The sequence below is a fragment of the Anabrus simplex genome, chromosome 2, assembly GCF_040414725.1.
Source record: "Anabrus simplex isolate iqAnaSimp1 chromosome 2, ASM4041472v1, whole genome shotgun sequence".
NCBI lineage: Eukaryota > Metazoa > Arthropoda > Insecta > Orthoptera > Tettigoniidae > Anabrus > Anabrus simplex.
This window is the reverse complement of record NC_090266.1, coordinates 131,040,640-131,059,919: the sequence shown is the minus strand read 5'-3', so window position 1 is coordinate 131,059,919 and position 19,280 is coordinate 131,040,640. Positions and strand designations below refer to the sequence as shown.

At 38.5% G+C, this 19,280-nt stretch overlaps 1 protein-coding gene across 8 annotated transcripts in view; it reads left to right on the top strand.

Annotated features, from left to right (window-relative positions):
• LOC136863928 (metastasis-associated protein MTA3) overlaps window positions 1–19,280 on the top strand; it is a 901,938-nt gene that overhangs the window by 516,361 nt on the left and 366,297 nt on the right. For all 8 annotated transcript variants that reach the window (XM_067140366.2, XM_067140364.2, XM_067140363.2 and 5 more), the window contains one exon: window positions 9,061–9,164. In XM_067140366.2, the coding sequence (XP_066996467.2) occupies window positions 9,061–9,164 (104 nt within the window). The remainder of the gene's footprint in view (window positions 1–9,060; window positions 9,165–19,280) is intronic.

Genomic DNA, 19,280 nt, shown 5'->3' with positions numbered 1-19,280 from the left:
TTTCCTCATGCTGGAGATTTTCTACCCTTATTCGTTTGCAGACAGATTTCAATTTCTCTACTCTGTGCCTAGAGATACTTAGTTCACTACAGATCAGATAGTGGTCTGTATCATCGAAAAATCCGTGAAAAGCTTGTACATTCTTAACAGATTTCCTGAATTCAAAGTCTGTTAAGATATTGTCTATTATGGATCTGGTAGCAGCTGTGAACTATTGTTTAAAAAATGGTTTTTTTTTTTAAACTTCAAAAAGAGTGGGATCTCAAATGCTCTCGATGGTTGTGAAAATAACATCATTTGGTATGGCAACAATGCTCATAACAGGGAAGTAAATACATTTACTCCATTCCTCTATAAAGTGAGAGGAAGCATTGTAGTGAGCTTTTAGGATCAGATGCCCTTCCTGACGGCAGCCTTATCGGAGGATTTAAAGAGATGAAATCAAAGACATGATATGAGAATATATGAAACAGATTGATTATAATTACAGTAAATGTAGGCCTAAAAGTCATGTGTTCACCCTTTATTGTATCTTTATTTTTTATAATTTACTAGCAGTTAAGCAGCGGCTTCGCTCGCGTGTATTTCATAACTTGATAAAAGTAATCGTTCCTCGCTAGTGTACTGAGACATTATCTAAAAATCCCTAAAGTATAAAACTCACAAAAAAATTGAATGGTGACGGGGTGAGTTGGCCGTGCGGTTTGGGCGCGCAGCTGTGAACTTGCATCCAGGAGATAGTGGGTTCGAGCTCCACTGTCGGCAGCCCTGAAAATGGGTTTTCGTGGTTTCATATTTTCATACCAGGCAAATGCTGGGGCTGTATCTTAATTAAGGCCACAGCCGCTTCCTTCCCACTTCTAGGCCCTTCCTATCTCATCATCGCCATGAGACCTATCTGTATCGGTGCGACATAAAGCAAATTGTAAATAGAAGGTTTCATTTACCCCCCGAAGTTCTTTGTAAACCACATTTGTGGTATTGCCTTTTGGGGCTAAGATGACCATACGACATACAACTGTACATGTGAGAAACATTATTCTCTCAAGTCGAAAAAGGAATTCTTTATTTTTAAAGGAGATTCCAAATACCAATTTCCACGTCTGTAACATATTCAGTTTTTGAGATATAAGTATCCCCATAAAAACAATTCAACAGCTTTATCAGTCTTATCCCCACCTCCACCTAAGTGGATTTTAAAAAAAATTACACGTTTCTTATTTTTAAGGGAGATTCAATTACCAGTACCAATTTTCACGTCTGTAACATCTTCTGTTTTTGAGATATAGGTATCCTTGTAAGAAATAATTCAACATTTTTTCACTTATTTTCACCCCCGTTAAGTGCCTTTTCTCAAAACAAAAAGAAAATACATATTCCTATATTTTTAAAGGTCATTCCAAATACCAAGTTTCATGTCTGTAACATGTTATATTTTTGACATATAAAGTAGATATACCGGTACTCATTTTAAAAATTCACCCGTTATTCGATTCTTTTCACCCTTTAAGTGTTTCTTCAGAAAACAAAAATACGTGTTTCTTTTAAAGGAGATCACAAATAGCAGTTTGCACGTCTGTAACATAATCAGTTTTTGATATATAAGTATCCCCATAAAAAGATTTCAACTTCTTTTCCAGCCCCCCCTCTCGCCTAAAAATGTGTGTGTTCCTTTATTTTAAAGGAGATTCCAAATGCCAATTTTCATGTCTGTAACATCTTCAGTTTTTGAGATATAAGTATCCTCATAAAAAAAATTCAACTCCTTTTTCAGCCCCCCCCCCCTCCCAATTATGTTGATTTCCCCCAAAAAGTGTGTTTCTTTATTTATAAAGGAGCTCCCAAATACCAATTGTCATGACTGTAACATCATCAGTTTTTGAGATATATGTATCCTCAAAAAAACTCCGCCCCTTTTTCATTCCCCCAAGTTGATTTCTGCCCAAAAAATGCGGTTTCTTGATTTTTAAAGGAGATTCCAAATACCAGTTTTCATGTATGTAATCTTCAGTTTTTGTGATGTAAGTATCCCATAAAAATTCAATTTTTTCACTTCCTTTCACCCCCACCCCCCAGGTGAATTTTCCAGAAACAAATAATATGAGTTCCTTTATTTATAAAGGAGCTTCTAAATACCAATTATCACAACTATAACATCTTCGGGTTTTGAGAGATATGTATCATCATAAAAATAATCAGCTCCTTTTCCACCCCCAACCCCCACCAAATATTTTCCTCCAGAAAATGCTTGTTTCTTCTTTTAAAGGAGATTTCAAATACCAATTTTCACGTCTGTAACATCTTTAGTTTTAAAAATTTATAGGTATCCTCATACAAATAATTCAACTAATTTTTCAATTCTTACACCCCCCCCCCCCATCACCACTTATGTGGATTTTCCAAAACCAAAGAATACGTGCTTCTTTATTTTTAAAGGAGTACCAAATGCCAATTTTCATGTCTGCAACATCTTTATTTTTTGAAATATAATTATCCTCATACAAAGCATTCAACTAATTTTTCAACACTTTCACCACCCCCCTTTAAATGGATTATCCAAAAATAAAAATACGTATTTCTTTAGTTATGAAGGAGACTCTGAACACCAATTTTCACATCTGTAACATCTTCAGTTTTTGAGATATCAATATCCTAAAAAAATAATTAAACTACCTTCTCAGTCGTTTTTAACCCCCCCCCCCCAACTCCCTTAAGTTTTTTTTCTGAAAACAACAAAATACTTGTTTCTTTATTTTTAAAAGAGATTTAAAATACCAATTTTCATGCCTGTAACATGTTAAGTTTTGGAGATGTACTGTAAATATGCTCATTATAAAAATTAACCCACTTTTTTAGTTCCCCTTACATGGATCTTGCAAGAACAAATTGTCTGTGGTTCTTTACTTTTACAGGAGATTCCAAATAACAGTTTTTATGTCTGTAACATGTTATGTTTGAGATATACTGTAGATACAATCTTTTTAAAATTTCATCCCTTTCCTCACTCCTGTTCACCCCGCATTAATTGGATTTTCCAAAAACAAAAAATACGCATTTCTTCTTTATTTTTAAAGGAGATTCCAAATATCAATGATCATATTTGTAACGTCTTCAGTTTTGAGATATAAGTATCCTAATAAAAGGTATTCAACCTCTTTTTCACCTGTTTTCACCCTCCTTAAGGGGACTTTCTGAAAACAAACAAAATACATGTTTCCTTATTTTTAAAGGAGATTCCAAATAGCAATTTTCACGTCTGTAACATCTTTGATATTTGATGTATAAGTATCCCCATAAAAAGAATTCAACTAAGTTTCTCTTCTCTTCACCCACCCCACCCCCTTAAGTGGTTATTTCGGGGTGGGGGAATGTGTTTATTTTTAAAGGATATTCCAAATACCAATTTTCATGCCTGTAACATCTTCAGTTTTTGAGATATAAGTATCCACATAAAAAGAATTCAACCCCTTTTTCAGTCCTTGTTACCCCCCCCCCCCCAACTGAATTTTTTGTTCTGAAAGCAAACAAATACGTGTTACTTTTATTTTTAAAAGAGATTAAAAATACCAATTTTCATATCTTTAACGTGTTCAATTTTTTATATAAGCTATACTCTATAAATGCTCATTTTAAATTTACCCCATTTATCACTTCCCCTTAAGTGGATTTTCAGAGAGCAAATTATGCATGTTCCTTTACTTTTGCAGCAGATTCCAAATGCCAATTTTCACATCTGTAATATGTTATGTTTTTGAGATACACTCAGTTTAAGAATTCACCCTGTTTGTCATTCCTGTTCACCACCCTTTAAGTAGACTTTCCAAAAACAAAGAATACATTTTTCTTTACGTTTAAAGGATATTCCAAGTACCAATTTTCATGACTGTAACATCTTCAGTTTTTGATATAAAAGTATCCACATGAAAGGTATTCAACCCACTTTTCACCAGTTTTCACCCCCCCCCCCCAACAGGATTTTCTGAAAACAAAAACATACGTGTTTCTTTATTTTTAAAGGAGATTCCAAATACCAATGTTCATGTCTTTAAACTGTTCAGTTTTTCAGATATAGATACTCTAATTCTAAAAATTCATCCCCCTTTTCACCCCCTTAGCGATGGAATATCCAAAAACCCTCCCTTAGTGAGCACCAACATTTTAATATGAATGTATCCCCAAAATTTCATTTCTTTATGTCTTGGCTCGGTGATGACCAGTCAGTCAGTCAGTCAGTCAGTCAGGACAAGTTATTTTATATATATATATATAGATAGATAAATACTACTTTCCAATGAAGGTAGCCAGTAAGACTCAAAATACAATAATAAATTTATCAAAGAATAGTGTAGAATACAAATATATACAATTTATTGTTCTTTATAGTCAGAAGTTATGTGTTCATTACACAAAATTGGAGACACTAAAGGGTCTAATATGCGAGGAAGTACAGTCATTGTGAGGGAGACTGGAATGCAGTGGTAGGCCAAGGAAGTGCAGTTGGAGAATTCGAACTGGGACAACAGAATGAAAGGAAGTCAGCTGTAAGAATTCTGCACTGATCATAATTCCTTGCTAATACTTAGCTCAAACAACACAAGGGGAGTCCAGAGCCTTGGAGTCTATCGAGACACTTATCTCAATGGGTGGGGAGTGGGCTGAGCACAACACGTGACGTCTGTATACATGGACAAGTTCTGGTGAAGCTGAAAGGTATCAAATAGACTTCATTAGAATTAGGCAGAGATTCAGAAACCAGGTGTTTAATTGCAAGACCTTCCCAGGAGCAGATGGGACTCTGACCACAACTTGGTGGTAATAAAATATCATCTGAAGTTGAAGAAAGGAAAAAATGCTGGGAGATGGGATCTAGACAAGTTTAAGGAAAGAAAGAGTAAGGTATTATTTCAAGAAAAATGTTGCACAAGGGCTAAATTAAGTGGCTAAAAGGAACACAGTAGATGAAAAGTGAACAGAAGAATCAAATCAGTAGGGGCTGCTGAAGAGAGGATCAAGTAAGAATCAACGGACAACTAAGGAGATGCTAGACCGGATTGACGACTGATGAAAGTACAAGAATGCAAAGAAAATGAGGTGGACAGAAAATAATACAGCCAATTAGAGAATGAAGTAAATAGAAAGTGCAGGACAGCTAAGGAAGGTTGTATGGTCTTAGGAAAGGTAGATACTGTGTATAGGAAAATCAAAGAAACCTTTGGAGAAATGAGAACTGTTGTTGTTGTTGTTTGAGTCATCAGTCCATAGACTGGTTTGATGCAGCCCTCCATGCCACTCTATCCTGCGCTAACCTTTTCATTTCTACGTAACTATTGCATCCTACATCTGCTCTAATCTGCTTGTCATATTCATACCTTGGTCTACCCCTACCGTTCTTACCACCTACACTTCCTTCAAAAACCAACTGAACAAGTCCTGGGTGTCTTAAGATGTGTCCTATCATTCTATCTCTTCTTTTCGTCAAATTTAGCCAAATCAATCTCCTCTCACCAATTCGATTCAGTATCTCTTCATTCGTGATTCGATCTATCCATCTCACCTTCAGCATTCTTCTGTAACACCACATTTCAAAAGCTTCTATTCTCTTTCTTTCTGAGCTAGTTATCGTCCATGTTTCACTTCCATACAATGCCACACTCCACACGAAAGTCTTCAAAAACATCTTTCTAATTCCGATATCAATGTTTGAAGTGAGCAAATTTCTTTTCTTAAGAAAGCTCTTCCTTGCTTGTGCTAGTCTGCATTTTATGTCCTCCTTACTTCTGCCATCGTTAGTTATTTTACTACCCAAGTAACAATATTCATCTACTTCCTTTAAGGCTTCATTTCCTAATCTAATATTTCCTACATCACCTGCCTTCGTTCGACTGCACTCCATTACTTTTGTTTTGGACTTATTTATTTTCATCTTGTACTCCTTACCCAAGACTTCATCCATACCATTCAGCAACTTCTCGAGATCTTCTGCAGTCTCAGATAAAATAACAATATCATCGGCAAATCTCAAGGTTTTGATTTCCTCTCCTTGGACTGTGATTCCATTTCCAAATTTCTCTTTGATTTCCTTTACTGCCTGTTCTATGTAAACATTGAAAAGGAGAGGGGACAAACTGCAGCCTTGCCTCACTCCTTTCTGGATTGCTGCTTCTTTTTCAAAGCCCTCGATTCTTATCACTGCAGACTGATTTTTATACAGATTGTAGATAATTCTTCGTTCTCGGTATCTGATCCCCATCATCTTCAGAATCATAAATAGCTTGGTCCAATCAACATTATCGAATGCCTTTTCTAGATCTACGAATGCCATGTACGTGGGCTTGTCCTTGATTCGATCCTCTAAGATCAGACGTAAAGTCAGTATTGCTTCACGTGTGCCTACATTTCTTCTGAAGCCAAATTGATCTTCTCCCAACTCAGCTTCTACTTGTTTTTCCATTCTTCTGTAAATAATACGTGTTAAAATTTTTCAGGCATGAGATACTAAACTAATGGTGCGGTAGTTTTCACACCTGTCAGCACCGGCTTTCTTGGGAATAGGTATAACAACATTCTTCCGAAAATCGGATGGGACTTCTCCTGTCTCATACATCTTGCACACTAAATGAAATAACCTTGCCATGCTGGTTTCTCCTAAGGCAGTCAGTAATTCAGAGGGAATGTCATCAATTCCAGGTGCCTTGTTCCTATTGAGGTCACTCACAGCTCTGTCAAACTCTGACCTCAAAATTGGGTCTCCCATTTCATCAGCATCAACAGCCTCTTCATGTTCCAGAACCAAATTATTTACATCTTTACCTTGATACAACTGTTGGATATGCTCCTGCCATCTTTCTGCTTTGTCTTCTTTCCCTAGAAGTGGCTTTCCATCTGAGCTCTTAATATTCATACACCTAGATTTCCTTTCTCCAAAGGTTTCCTTGATTTTCCTGTATGCAGCATCTACCTTACCCAGGACCATACAGCCTTCGACATCCTTGCACTTCTCCTTCAGCCATTCTTCCTTAGCTACCTTGCACTTTCTATCCACTTGATTCTTTAATCGCCTGTATTCTTTTCTGCCCTCTTCATTTCTAGCATTCTTGTAGTTTCGTCGTTCATCAATCAGGTCTAGTATCTCCTGAGTTATCCACTGATTCTTAGTTGATCTTTTCTTCCTTCCTAACATTTCTTCAGCAGCCCTACTGACTTCATTCTTCATGACTCTCCACTCTTCCTCTATAGTGTTTCCTTCAGCCTTTTCATTTAGTCCTTGTGCAACGTGTTCCTTGAAACAATCCCTCACACTCTTTTCTTTCAACTTGTCTAGATCCCATCTTTTTGCATTCTTTCCTTTCTTCAATTTCTTCAACTTCAGATGGCATTTCATGACCAACAAGTTATGGTCAGAGTCCACGTCTGCTCCTGGGAAAGTTTTGCGATCCAACACCTGGTTTCTGAATCTCTGCCTAATCATAATGAAGTCTATTTGATACCTTCCGATGTCTCCAGGTCTCGTCCACGTATACAGCCGTCGTTTGTGGTGTTTGAACCAAGTATTGGCAAGGACTAAATTATGATCAGTGCAGAATTCAACCAGCCGACTTCCTCTTTCGTTCCTTTGTCCCAATCCAAATTCTCCTACTGTATTACGTTCTCTTCCTTGGCCTACCACTGCATTCCAGTCTCCCATCACAATTAGATTCTCGTCACCTTTTACATATTGTATTAAATCTTCTATCTCCTCATATATTCTTTCGATTTCTTCATCATCCGCTGAACTAGTAGGCATATAGACATGTACTATTGTGGTGGGCATTGGTTTGGTGTCTATCTTGACGACAATAATTCTTTCACTATGCTGGTCGTAGTAGCTTACCCGCTGCCCTATTTTCTTATTCATTATTAAACCAACTCCTGCATTTCCCCTGTTTGATTTTGTGTTGATAATTCGGTAGTCGCCTGACCAAAAATCTTGTTCTTCCTGCCAACGTACTTCACTTATACCAACTACATCTAACTTTAGCCTATCCATCTCCCTTTTCAGGTTCTCTAACCTACCACAACGATTCAAACTTCTAACATTCCACGCTCCGACTCGCAGAATGTCAGTATCCATCTTCCTGATGATCGCCCCCTCTCGAACTAGGTGTATGAATATTAAGAACTCGCAGGGAAAAGGACTTTTAGGGAAAGAAGACAAGGCAGAAAGATGGCAAGACCATATCCGGTGGTTGTATCAAGTGAAAGAAGTAGATGATTATACAATGAAAATAAATTTGAAAAACCCTACAATTACTGTAATTATGTCACTATTTTGAAAACACTCCTCGTTCCCAAAAAAAAACTAGGTATTTTTGTCTTTACACTTAAGCCCTGGCACAAAATAATTATTTAATGGATTTCAGTGTTGAAGAATATGCAGTAATAAACATAATTAAACAATGATACTGATGATGATGATGATGATGATGATGATGATACTTGTAGTTTAAAGGGGCCTAACATCGAGGTCATCGGCCCAACAACGATACTAATGAGTATTCTGCCCCAGAGGAGTGCGACAGGCTTTGGCAGCCGGCATAATTCCTATCCTTGCCGCTAGATGGGTCTTCATTCATTCCATTCCTGACCTGGTCAAATGACTGGAAACAGGCTGTGGTTTTTCATTTCATTTCACTAATGAGTACTTTTTAGACATTTAGTATTGTATTTTGTTTTCAAGCACACTTAGACTGTCTTGAGTCCCTTGTTATTGATGTAAGGGAACTGTGATTGTATCTTTATTGGAAGTATTGAAAAGAATACCTTTACATTCTGTTTTATTCAGCACCTATCATGTTTATTTGATTCTTTGCATTATCATACTTTTCGCAGATTGTGTAATATAACATTATGAGTTCCTGCCTTTTTAGGTTATGTAATATAATCAGATTAGATAATGTGGATTTGATGCTGCAATTTTTTATCTGTGTAATACCGATAGATTTTCCACACTGTATTACACGTTAAATTAAATATATTGCAGAAAAATATTACATGTTTCTCTCTTATTTTTTTTTCATCCAGTAACAAACCAAATCCTGCTGTGATAAATAACAATAAAGGTGTTGTGAATGGGAATAGTGATGGAGATGCACCTGTTGGAGGAAAGGCATGTGAATCCTGTACTGGTAAGAATATTTTTAAAATTATCTTTGTATTTATTAATGAATTATTATAGCAAGTTGTTAAAGTAAAACATTCTTCATCAAACTGTATGGTTTCTGCTTTTACATGCTTCCAAAATTAAGATTGTGTGTTTGTTTTGTTTTTTTCCTTATTATTTCTGAGAACTTTACCAAGTGTTCAAAATACATTTATTTTTCAGTTAGTGACATAGGACCAAGCATCTTGATACAATACTTCAAGGACAACTTGTTATTATACTTCAGGAACAGTTGAAGTCATTCTTTCTTTTATAATTCTACTCTTGGAGAGAAAGTGTTAAGAGATAACCTAATATTATCAATGTGCAGTTGCTCAGTAAAAGAATGAGTGCACAGTTATTGTGTAAGTTCCATGGAGATACACTTTTCTCCGAAACAATTGAACCTACAGATATAATGTTTGTTGTGGATATTCATGGGGTGTGTATTTACCTGGGAGTTGAATATTTTCGTAATCACCGTCAAGATCATAATCATCCATTTCCTTCATCCAGATACTGCCGGGTTGGGATGTTTATGGAACTTTTCTATATTCCTCTATCCAACCACCATTGTTCCTCTTTAACTGTGTTCCAGTCCAGATTTCTTCTAATTATACTATTCTTGATCATCATCAACCAGCTTAGTATGGATCTCTCTCTTGCCATCTCTGCTCCTATCTGAGTCTCCATCATCCGCTTCAGCATACTTCCTTCTTCCATCCTCTTACCATGTCCTAACCATCTAAATTTATACCTCTCCATTCTGTCATAAAGCTTTTCCACTTCCAATTTTCCTCCTTATGTCCTCATTCCTTACTCTGTCCTTTCTTGTCTTTCCTATCACCCCATCAACGCAGTAATTAAAACTGAGAGTACTTTTCCTATTTGTGAAACTCACAACCTGACTTTTAGCCCCGTTTATCAACATACCATTGCCTGCTGTCCATCTCACAACATTTTCGAGGTCACGTTGCAGTTGCTCACAATCTTGTAACTTATTTATCACTCTATAGAGAATAACATCATCCGCAAAAAGCCTTACCTCCGATTCCACTCCTTTACTGATATCATTTATATATATAAGAAAACATAAAGGTCTGATAACACTGCCCTGAGGAACTCCCCTCTCAACTATTACAGGGTCAGACAAAGCTTCACCTACTCTAACTCTCTGAGATCTATTTTCTAGAAATATAGCAACCCATTCAGTCACTGTTTTGTCTAGTCCAATTGCACTCATTTTTGCCAGTAGTCTCCCATGATCTACCCTATCAAATGCTTTAGACATGTCAATCGCAATACAGTCCATTTGACCTCCAGAATCCAAGATATCTGCTATATCTTGCTGGAATCCTACAAGTTGAGCTTCAGTGGAATAACCTTTCCTAAAACCGAATTGCCTTCTATCGAACCAGTTATTAATTTCACAAACATGTCTAATATAATCAGAAAGAATGCCTTCCCAAAGCTTACATACAATGCATGTCAAACTTACTGGCCTGTAATTTTCAGCTTTATGTCTATCACCCTTTCCTTTATACACAGGGGCTACTATAGCAACTCTCCATTCATCTGGTATAGCTCCTTCGACCAAACAATAATCAAATAAGTACTTCAGATATGGTACTACATTCCAACCCATTGTCTTTAGTATATCCCCAGAAATCTGATCAATTCCAGCCGCTTTTCTAGTTTTCAACTTTTGTATCTTATTGTAAATGTCATTGTTATCATATGTAAATTTTATTACTTCTTTGGCCTTAGTCTCTTCCTCTATCTCGACATTATCCTTGTAACCAACAATCTTTACATACTGCTGACTGAATACTTCTGCCTTTTGAAGATCCTCACATACACACTCCCCTTGTTCATTAATTATTCCTGGAATGTCCTTCTTGGAACCTGTTTCTGCCTTAAAATACCTATACATACCCTTCCATTTTTCACTAAAATTTGTATGACTGCCAATTATGCTTGCCATCATGTTATCCTTAGCTGCCTTCTTTGCTAGATTCAATTTTCTAGTACGTTCCTTCAATTTCTCCTTACTTCCACAGCCATTTCTAACTCTATTTCTTTCCAGTCTGCACCTCCTTCTTAGTCTCTTTATTTCTCTATTATAATAAGGTGGGTCTTTACCATTCCTTACCACCCTTAAAGGTACAAACCTGTTTTTGCATTCCTCAACAATTTCTTTAAACCCATCCCAGAGTCTGTTTACATTTTTATTTACCGTTTTCCACCGATCATAGTTACTTTTTAGAAACTGCCTCATACCTGCTTTATCAGCCATATGGTACTGCCTAACAGTCCTACTTTTAAGACCTTCCTTTCTATCGCATTTATTTTTAACTACCACAAAAACAGCTTCATAATCACTAATACCATCTATTACTTCAGTTTCCCTATAGAGCTCATCTGGTTTTATCAGCACCACATCCAGGATATTTTTCCCTCTGGTTGGTTCCATCACTTTCTGAATCAGCTGTCCTTCCCATATTAACTTATTTGCCATTTGTTGGTCATGCTTCCTGTCGTTCGCATTTCCTTCCCAATTTACATCTGGCAAATTCAGATCTCCCGCTACAATCACATTTCTTTCCATGTCGTTTCCCACATAGCTGACTATCCTATCAAATAATTCCGAATCCGCATCAGTGCTACCCTTTCCCGATCTGTACACTCCAAATATATCAAGTTGCCTATTATCTTTAGAAATGAGCCTTACACCTAGAATTTCATGTGTCTCATCTTTAACTTTTTTGTAGCTTACAAATTCTTCTTTCACCAGAATGAAAACTCCCCCTCCCACCTTTCCTATCCTATCTCTACGATACACACTTCAGTGCCGTGAGAAAATTTCTGCATCCATTATATCATTTCTCAGCCATGATTCAACTCCTATTACAATATCTGGTAAATATATATCTATTAAATTACTTAATTCTATTCCTTTCTTTACAATACTTCTACAGTTCAGCACTAACAATTTTATGTCATCCCTACTTGATTTCCAGTTCCCTGTTCCCTTATCACCGCTCCCTACGCCATCCCGTTTCCCTGAATGTACCTCCCTATTACCCTTCCAAACAAATTTCCTAACTTATACGTACCACTGCGGTTTAAATGAAGGCCATCCGAGCGCAGTTGATTTCTGAAATGGCGGCTTTATTATGTGAGTGTTTTGTTTGTGACAGCAGTGATTAAGGTTATGTGTGTGTGTAATTTGTAAATAGATGTGAGTAAAATAATTGTACCAACTGACAGCATCTCGTGTGTGTCTTTGTGGATACGTTATCTGGTGACCGTGTACAGGACTCTTAGAATGTATTGGAATTGAAAATGAAGAAGGACTAAAGGACCATGGTGATGTTTCAACAGTTAATTTCCTTGGCTAAAAACATTGAGGAGAACATTGAAACCCAGTTCTAAAAACTTGAGGAGAACATCGAAACCCAGTTCGGAAAACTAAGGGGAACATCGAGGCCCAGTTTGGAAAACTCGAGGAGAAAATCGGGCCCAAGTTCAAGACCAGACTGACGTCAGAAGAGGGAGCCGAATACCGGATCGTTGGATGATAGGAAAGGATGATAGGAAAACTTAAAACGGTCCACCTTTTCAATACAAAAATGTTATAGTTTATTTATAACATGTATTTGCACTTGGAACTAGTTTCAATGCTGTTTTGCGTCATCATCAGCCAAAATGTGGGAAATAGGCCAGCATGTAGGCATTTATATTACACAAGGCGTTACATTAAACAATACACATCTTACAAGGAGATAAAAACAGGGACGAATATAGAAACAAATGAATCGTTGAGAAAGCAAAAGTTATACATATTAAAAATAACCTTAACCACACATCTTGCAGTGCGAAAGTGTTCTTCTTGAATGATTCCTGAATATAAAACACACGCGCACACATTTCTGAAGAGCCAGCAGGCAGGACAAAGTAAAGTGAAACCTTAAGAGTTCTTCTGAGAAGAGTTCATCATTTTTTCTATATTCCGACTAACTAATGAAGTCTCCCTTGAGTTCCTGATAAACATACACAACAGGAAATTCTCCTTCACTCTCAACAATAGCTATAAAGACCAACGGTAAAATTTCATTTTAAATATTGTGCAGAGACGTGAAAGCATGATCTTGATCTTCGTGGGCAGGAGATGGAAGTACGACACAGCCCGGAGCCATGTTCGTCCTGCGAGGAAGTTGTGGGAGAATTCAGCGGGCGCAGCAATGTCCACCAAACGAGAGCCGACTACTGAGTCCAGCTGCAGGAGAGCTCTCAGCGCACGGATAGAACGCTGTGGGTATTCGACACCAAGACCGAACAACCAGACGATGTGACGGTGAATGGGCCGTACCAATATGACACCGAGAGTGAGGTGTTCGACAGCCGCAGTAAGCTCCACGGCACCATGAACAATCCAGGGAGGATGTTCAGCATGGAGCAGAACTATGCGGAGGCTGAGACGATGTCCCAGGAGATGGAGGCAGGAATGGCAATGACACAGCCAGTGGGACCCCCTCTAGGAGACGGAGAACAAATGGGGTCCGAACCGACAACCACCAAACGAGGGTGCCACTTGACAGAACACAAAGGTATGAACGAGGGAAGAGCCAGCGGAGTTTTGAATACCACGTGAGGACCTGTGGATCACGATCACCAGGAACGAAGACACCATCGACCGGACCACGCGGACCCATCATGTATCTTTCTGGAAGCCTGGCCAGGACATATATACGGTGACAATGAGTTATTCGCCAAAGAGAGTTATTGGTTACGACAAGTTGTTGTTTAGTAGAGTTATGGTATAGCAAGAATATTTATCTTGTGTGACATGCGATAGTTGCAGTCTCCATTTTGAAGTGACAGTCAGTTGTTTTCTTAAATGACGGCTTTGTGATGTGAGTGTTTTGTTTGTGACAGCAGTAATTAATGTAATGTGTGTGTTTAATTTGTAAATAGATGTGAATAAAATAATTGTATCAACTGACAGCATCTCGTGTGTGTCTTTGTGGATACGTTAACTGAGCAAGGACTGCATTCAAGAGAATGAGAGTTCTTCTCTCTAACAGGGACTTTAAGAACAATCTCCGTCTCCATTTCGGTGTTATGTATTTTCTGTCTTATGTTATGGTGCCGAGACTTGGACCGTAACAGAGAACACTACCAAGAAACTTTGATCTTTTGAGATGCGGTGCTACCAATGCCTGCTCAGAATATCATGGGTTGATAGAATACGTAACACTGAAGTACTCCAATGCCTGAACAAAGAGCTAGGGATCATGCACAACATCAAAAAGAAGAAACTTGAGTACCTTGTATTGTAAATATAGACTCCTTCAGCTTATCTTAAGGTAAAATTGAAGGAAGGAGAATATTTTGGCTACGGAATCTATGAGAATGGTATGGGCTCAGTACCCCCACTCTTTTCTGAGTTGCTGGGAACAAGAACCAGATCGCACTGAGGACAGCCAACATCCAATGAGGATATGGTACAAGAAGAAGAAGAAGAAGAAGAAGAGTAAGGAATTTCAATATCTTTCCCATATCCATAACTAGGCTATCACAAAAATGCACCATGCTGGTCAAATTCACACAGTTATGTTCCTAATCCAGATGTAGGCTGTCATGCGGCAAATTTTCGCTACCCTTCCCTGTATCACTCAACACAAACTAAATTTCTAACTTCTGAATGGAATGTGAAATACAAGCACAAGAAAGGGCTCGCTGTATTATTAATCAATCTCACTGCTAACTGGCAAGCACCGGGCAATTTGGCCCCTAACAGGGGCGCGGCTGTGAGCTTGCATCCGGGAGATTTTTTAATAAATGCTATTTGTTCGGGGCGTCGACCTGTAGAGATCTTTTGCCCCTACTTGCACCATGTGATATGAATCTGCGTGTAATTGGAATTGAGGAAGTGTAGAGTGTTGAATGTGAGGAAAGGGACTAAGGGCGACACAAACACCCAGTCCCCAGTCCCCAGCCGGGAATCGAACCCGGGGCCGACGGGTGACAGGCGGACGCGTTGCCCCCTACACTGCGGGGCCGGACCATCTGGGAGATAGTGATTTCGAATCCCATTGTCGGCAGCCCTGAAGATGGTTTTCTGTGGTTTCCCATTTTCACACCAGGCAAATGCTAGGGCTGTAACTTAATTAAGGCCACGGCTGCTTCCTTCCAACTCCTAGGCCTTTCCTATCCCATCATCGCCATAAGACCTATCTGTGTCGGTGCGACGTAAAGCCACTAGAGAGGGGAAAAAACAAAAACAAAAAAAAAATGGCAAGCAAAACTGACCATGCCTGAAGCTAACGCCATGCTCCCCGAAGGTGCAACTTATCCTGTGAAGTTCAGGAATTCAGGGTCTTTTCCAGTTATTATGCAACTGTTGCAAGGGTTCTTACCACAGTTGGAAATCACGTTCCTTTCACAAGGGATGACAAATAACATTTTCAGGGCTAGGAAAAATGTGATCATATTAAGCATTAATAGCAAAATTTGTGACGCGTTAGTGAGGTATTTTTATGTAGATTTAATATGACGAGAATCAGGACTTTGAATTTATGATGTGCTAAGCGGCAAAAGGTATTAATGAGGAACACACTAATGAGGTTTCACTGCATCACATTCTTGAAACTTATCCAAGCCAATATTTATTCACAGGTTATCAAGCCTTCAAATTATTTGCCTCTCATAAGGTTGCTTATCTGTAGTCCTACAAAGATTCCTTCTTTCAGTTTGCCATCAGACAGGAAGGAGAATTTCTGACAGATATACTTAAAACAGTCGCTATCTTTATTCAATCCCTTTACGAACTGCTTCATTATCCCGATTTTAATACGGAGAGGTGGTAGAGCGTGACAAAGCGTGACTCATGGTACAGAAGGTTTAAACGAACGGGTAATGCAAATGAATTCAAAAATTACCGTGTTCTTCGCAACGAGGTTAAACAGTCAATCAGAAACAGTAAATATAAACGCATAAGTCAAGTATCGAAATGCATGAACTCGACAAAAATATGGAATCAATTACAAACAATGGGTATAGGTCAAAAGTTATTAAAGCAGATGCCGAATGTATCCCTAGATGATTTAAATTTACTCTTCACGTTGGCCAAATCCACTGTAACAGCAAATAATAATAATAATAATAATAATAATAATAATAATAATAATAATAATAATAATAATAATTCTTCAATGCCTATTCAGGATACGTTTATGTTTAAACGAGTTATGTATTCTCTCAGATCAAATGCTGCTGGACACAATGACATACCCCTGTCTTTCTACAAATATATCATTGGCGCCATTCTGCCGATCGTAACACACATTAACTACTCTTTAACCCAAGGAATTTTCTCTAGGGCGTGGAAGGATGCCCTTGTCATCCCAGTCCCGAAAAAAGGATGGACCCAGTATTCCTTCAGATTACGAACCAGTTTCTATCCTACCACCCCTGTCCAAAGTGTTGGAACGGCTGGTACACGAGCAAATCCTTACGTACTTACATAAATATGCTTTACTCGACTCTTACCAATCAGGCTTTAAAAAAAAAACGAAGTACCATGACAGCTCTCCTGAAAGTGACAGATGGCAATAGATATGCAATGGACAACAAACGAGTGACAGTACTTACTCTTTTAGATTTCAGCAGCACATTTGATACTGTCGATCCTAGGTTGCTTCTTCCTAAATTGCATTCCTAAAACTTTAGCCAGAAAGTGCTGAAATTTTTCTAATCTTACCTCACAAACTGCCAGCAGTGTGTGGTTACAAATAATAATAAATCAATGTGGCGAACAAAAAATATTGGTGTCCCACAAGGGTCAGTCCTGGGCCATCTCCTGTTCTTTTTATATATAAATGATATCACCAGATCAGTTGAGCACTGCAAGTACCATCTTTATGCTGATGATCTGCAAATTTATTACCACACTAGAACTAACAGTATACAACAAGCAATATGTCATGTAAATGCTGACCTTGAGCTAATTAATGGCTATGCAATTAAAAAGAACCTTAAATTAAACCCCCATAAAACGCAAGCCATTATCATCGGTAGATCAAAGAATCTTCACATTTTAAAACAAAATTGCATTCCCCCCATAACTTTAAATAATACTGTTATACCTTATTGTGAATCAGTTTCTAACCTTGGAGTCAGTAGCATAGCCAGGATTTCAGTTTGGGGGGGCCCATTCATTCAGAATTTTATTTTGATAGGTGTCCAAACTTCCAGAATTTAGGTGGTGTAGAATACCTAAAAAGGAAATGAATGAGTGTCCTTGGATCCATTAAGAGTGGTGGATTTGTGCAGATTCCAGAAGCTAATAGTAATTTTCTTCTTCTTAACCTCGTTTCCCAACCTGTGGGGTCGCGGGTGCGAACTGTGTCGCACATGTGGATTTGGCCCTGTTTTACGGCCGGATGTCCATCCCGACGCCAACCCTCTATGGAGGGATGTAATCACTGTTGTGTCTTTCTTTGGTGGTTGGTAATGTAGTATGTTGTCTGAATACGATGAGGAAAGTGTTGGGACAAACACCCAGTCCCCGAGCCAGAAGAATTAATCAGACGCTATTATAATCCCCGACCCGGCCGGGAATCGAACCCGGGACCCTCTGAACCCAAGGCCTCAACACTGATCATTCAGCCAATGAGTCGGACTCCGGAAGCTAATATTAATGTACATTATATATAAAATGCTTAATAAAAGTGCATTCGTTAAAACTCCTGGGATTTCTGGACTCCTTGGACGACCCCCCCCCCCCCCCGGTACCTCTGTTACTCCCATCCCAACATAACAGTAGCATTTCATATATTCCAAGTATAAGTGAAGTGAATGCAGGAATAGACAGTTTGAGTAAAGATGCAATATTCTGTTTTAGAATAAATACAGTAATGTTATTATAATAATGGTCATGTGATAAGCAATAAAGAAGTGACATTTTATACAAATAATGCGGCAAAGAAATACACGCACGCACACACACACACGTCGAATACAGGTTTCTCGCTCTTCTTGTCCATGCTAGATGATGAAGCCAAGAGAATGATGGCCCACCGTGACTCGTTATTTTGATATTATAAACAAACCGTAGATGACACAGACTTCGAATCTTACCACATCTTAAGAAATCGCACAAAGCAGTTAATCAGAAATAAAAATGTATATATTTCCGGAATTTAGCTAACAACTTAAATTTTAATCGCTCATGGGACCAACTTAGAGGTCTGGGAATAGGAAAACATCAACAGAGACAGACAACTCCTGACATTCCACTTGACGAACTGAACGATTACTTTAGTAGAATAAGTATTCATCCTACCCCAATTAACTGCACCGACTCACCAGCCTCCCCTCCACCCAATCTACCATTCACATTTCACAGTGTCACAGAAAATCAGGTTAAAAAGGCTTTGTATTCCATTAAATAAAAGACTGCCGGACTGAGTGGCTCAGACGGTTGAGGCGCTGGCCTTCTGACCCCAACTTGGCAGGTTCGATCCTGGCTCAGTCCGGTGGTATTTGAAGGTGCTCAAATACGTCAGCCTCGTGTCGGTAGATTTACTGGCACGTAAAAGAACTCCTGCGGGACTAAATTCCGGCAACGCGGCGTCTCCGAAAACCGTGAAAGTAGTTAGTGGGACGTAAAGCAAATAGCATTATTATTATAAATCAAAGACTACAGGTGTAGATGATATTCCTATTACTTTTATACATAACATTATGGGTGTTGTCCTGTCTATACTACTGACGCACATACTGAACTACTGTTTAATAAACGGAACTTTCCCTCCTGTCTGGAAAACGGCCAATATTATACCACTACCTAAGAGTTTAGACCGCCGGGCTGAGTGGCTCAGACGGTTAAGGCACTGGCCTTCTAACCCCAACTTGGCAGGTTCGATCCTGGCTCATTCCGGTGGTATTTGAAGGTGCTCAAATACGACAGCCCCGTGTCGGTAGATTTACTGGCACGTAAAAGAAATCCTGCGGGACTAAATTCCGGCACCTCGGCGTCTCCGAAGACCTTAAAAAGTAGTTAGTGGGACGTAAAACAAATAACATTATTATTATT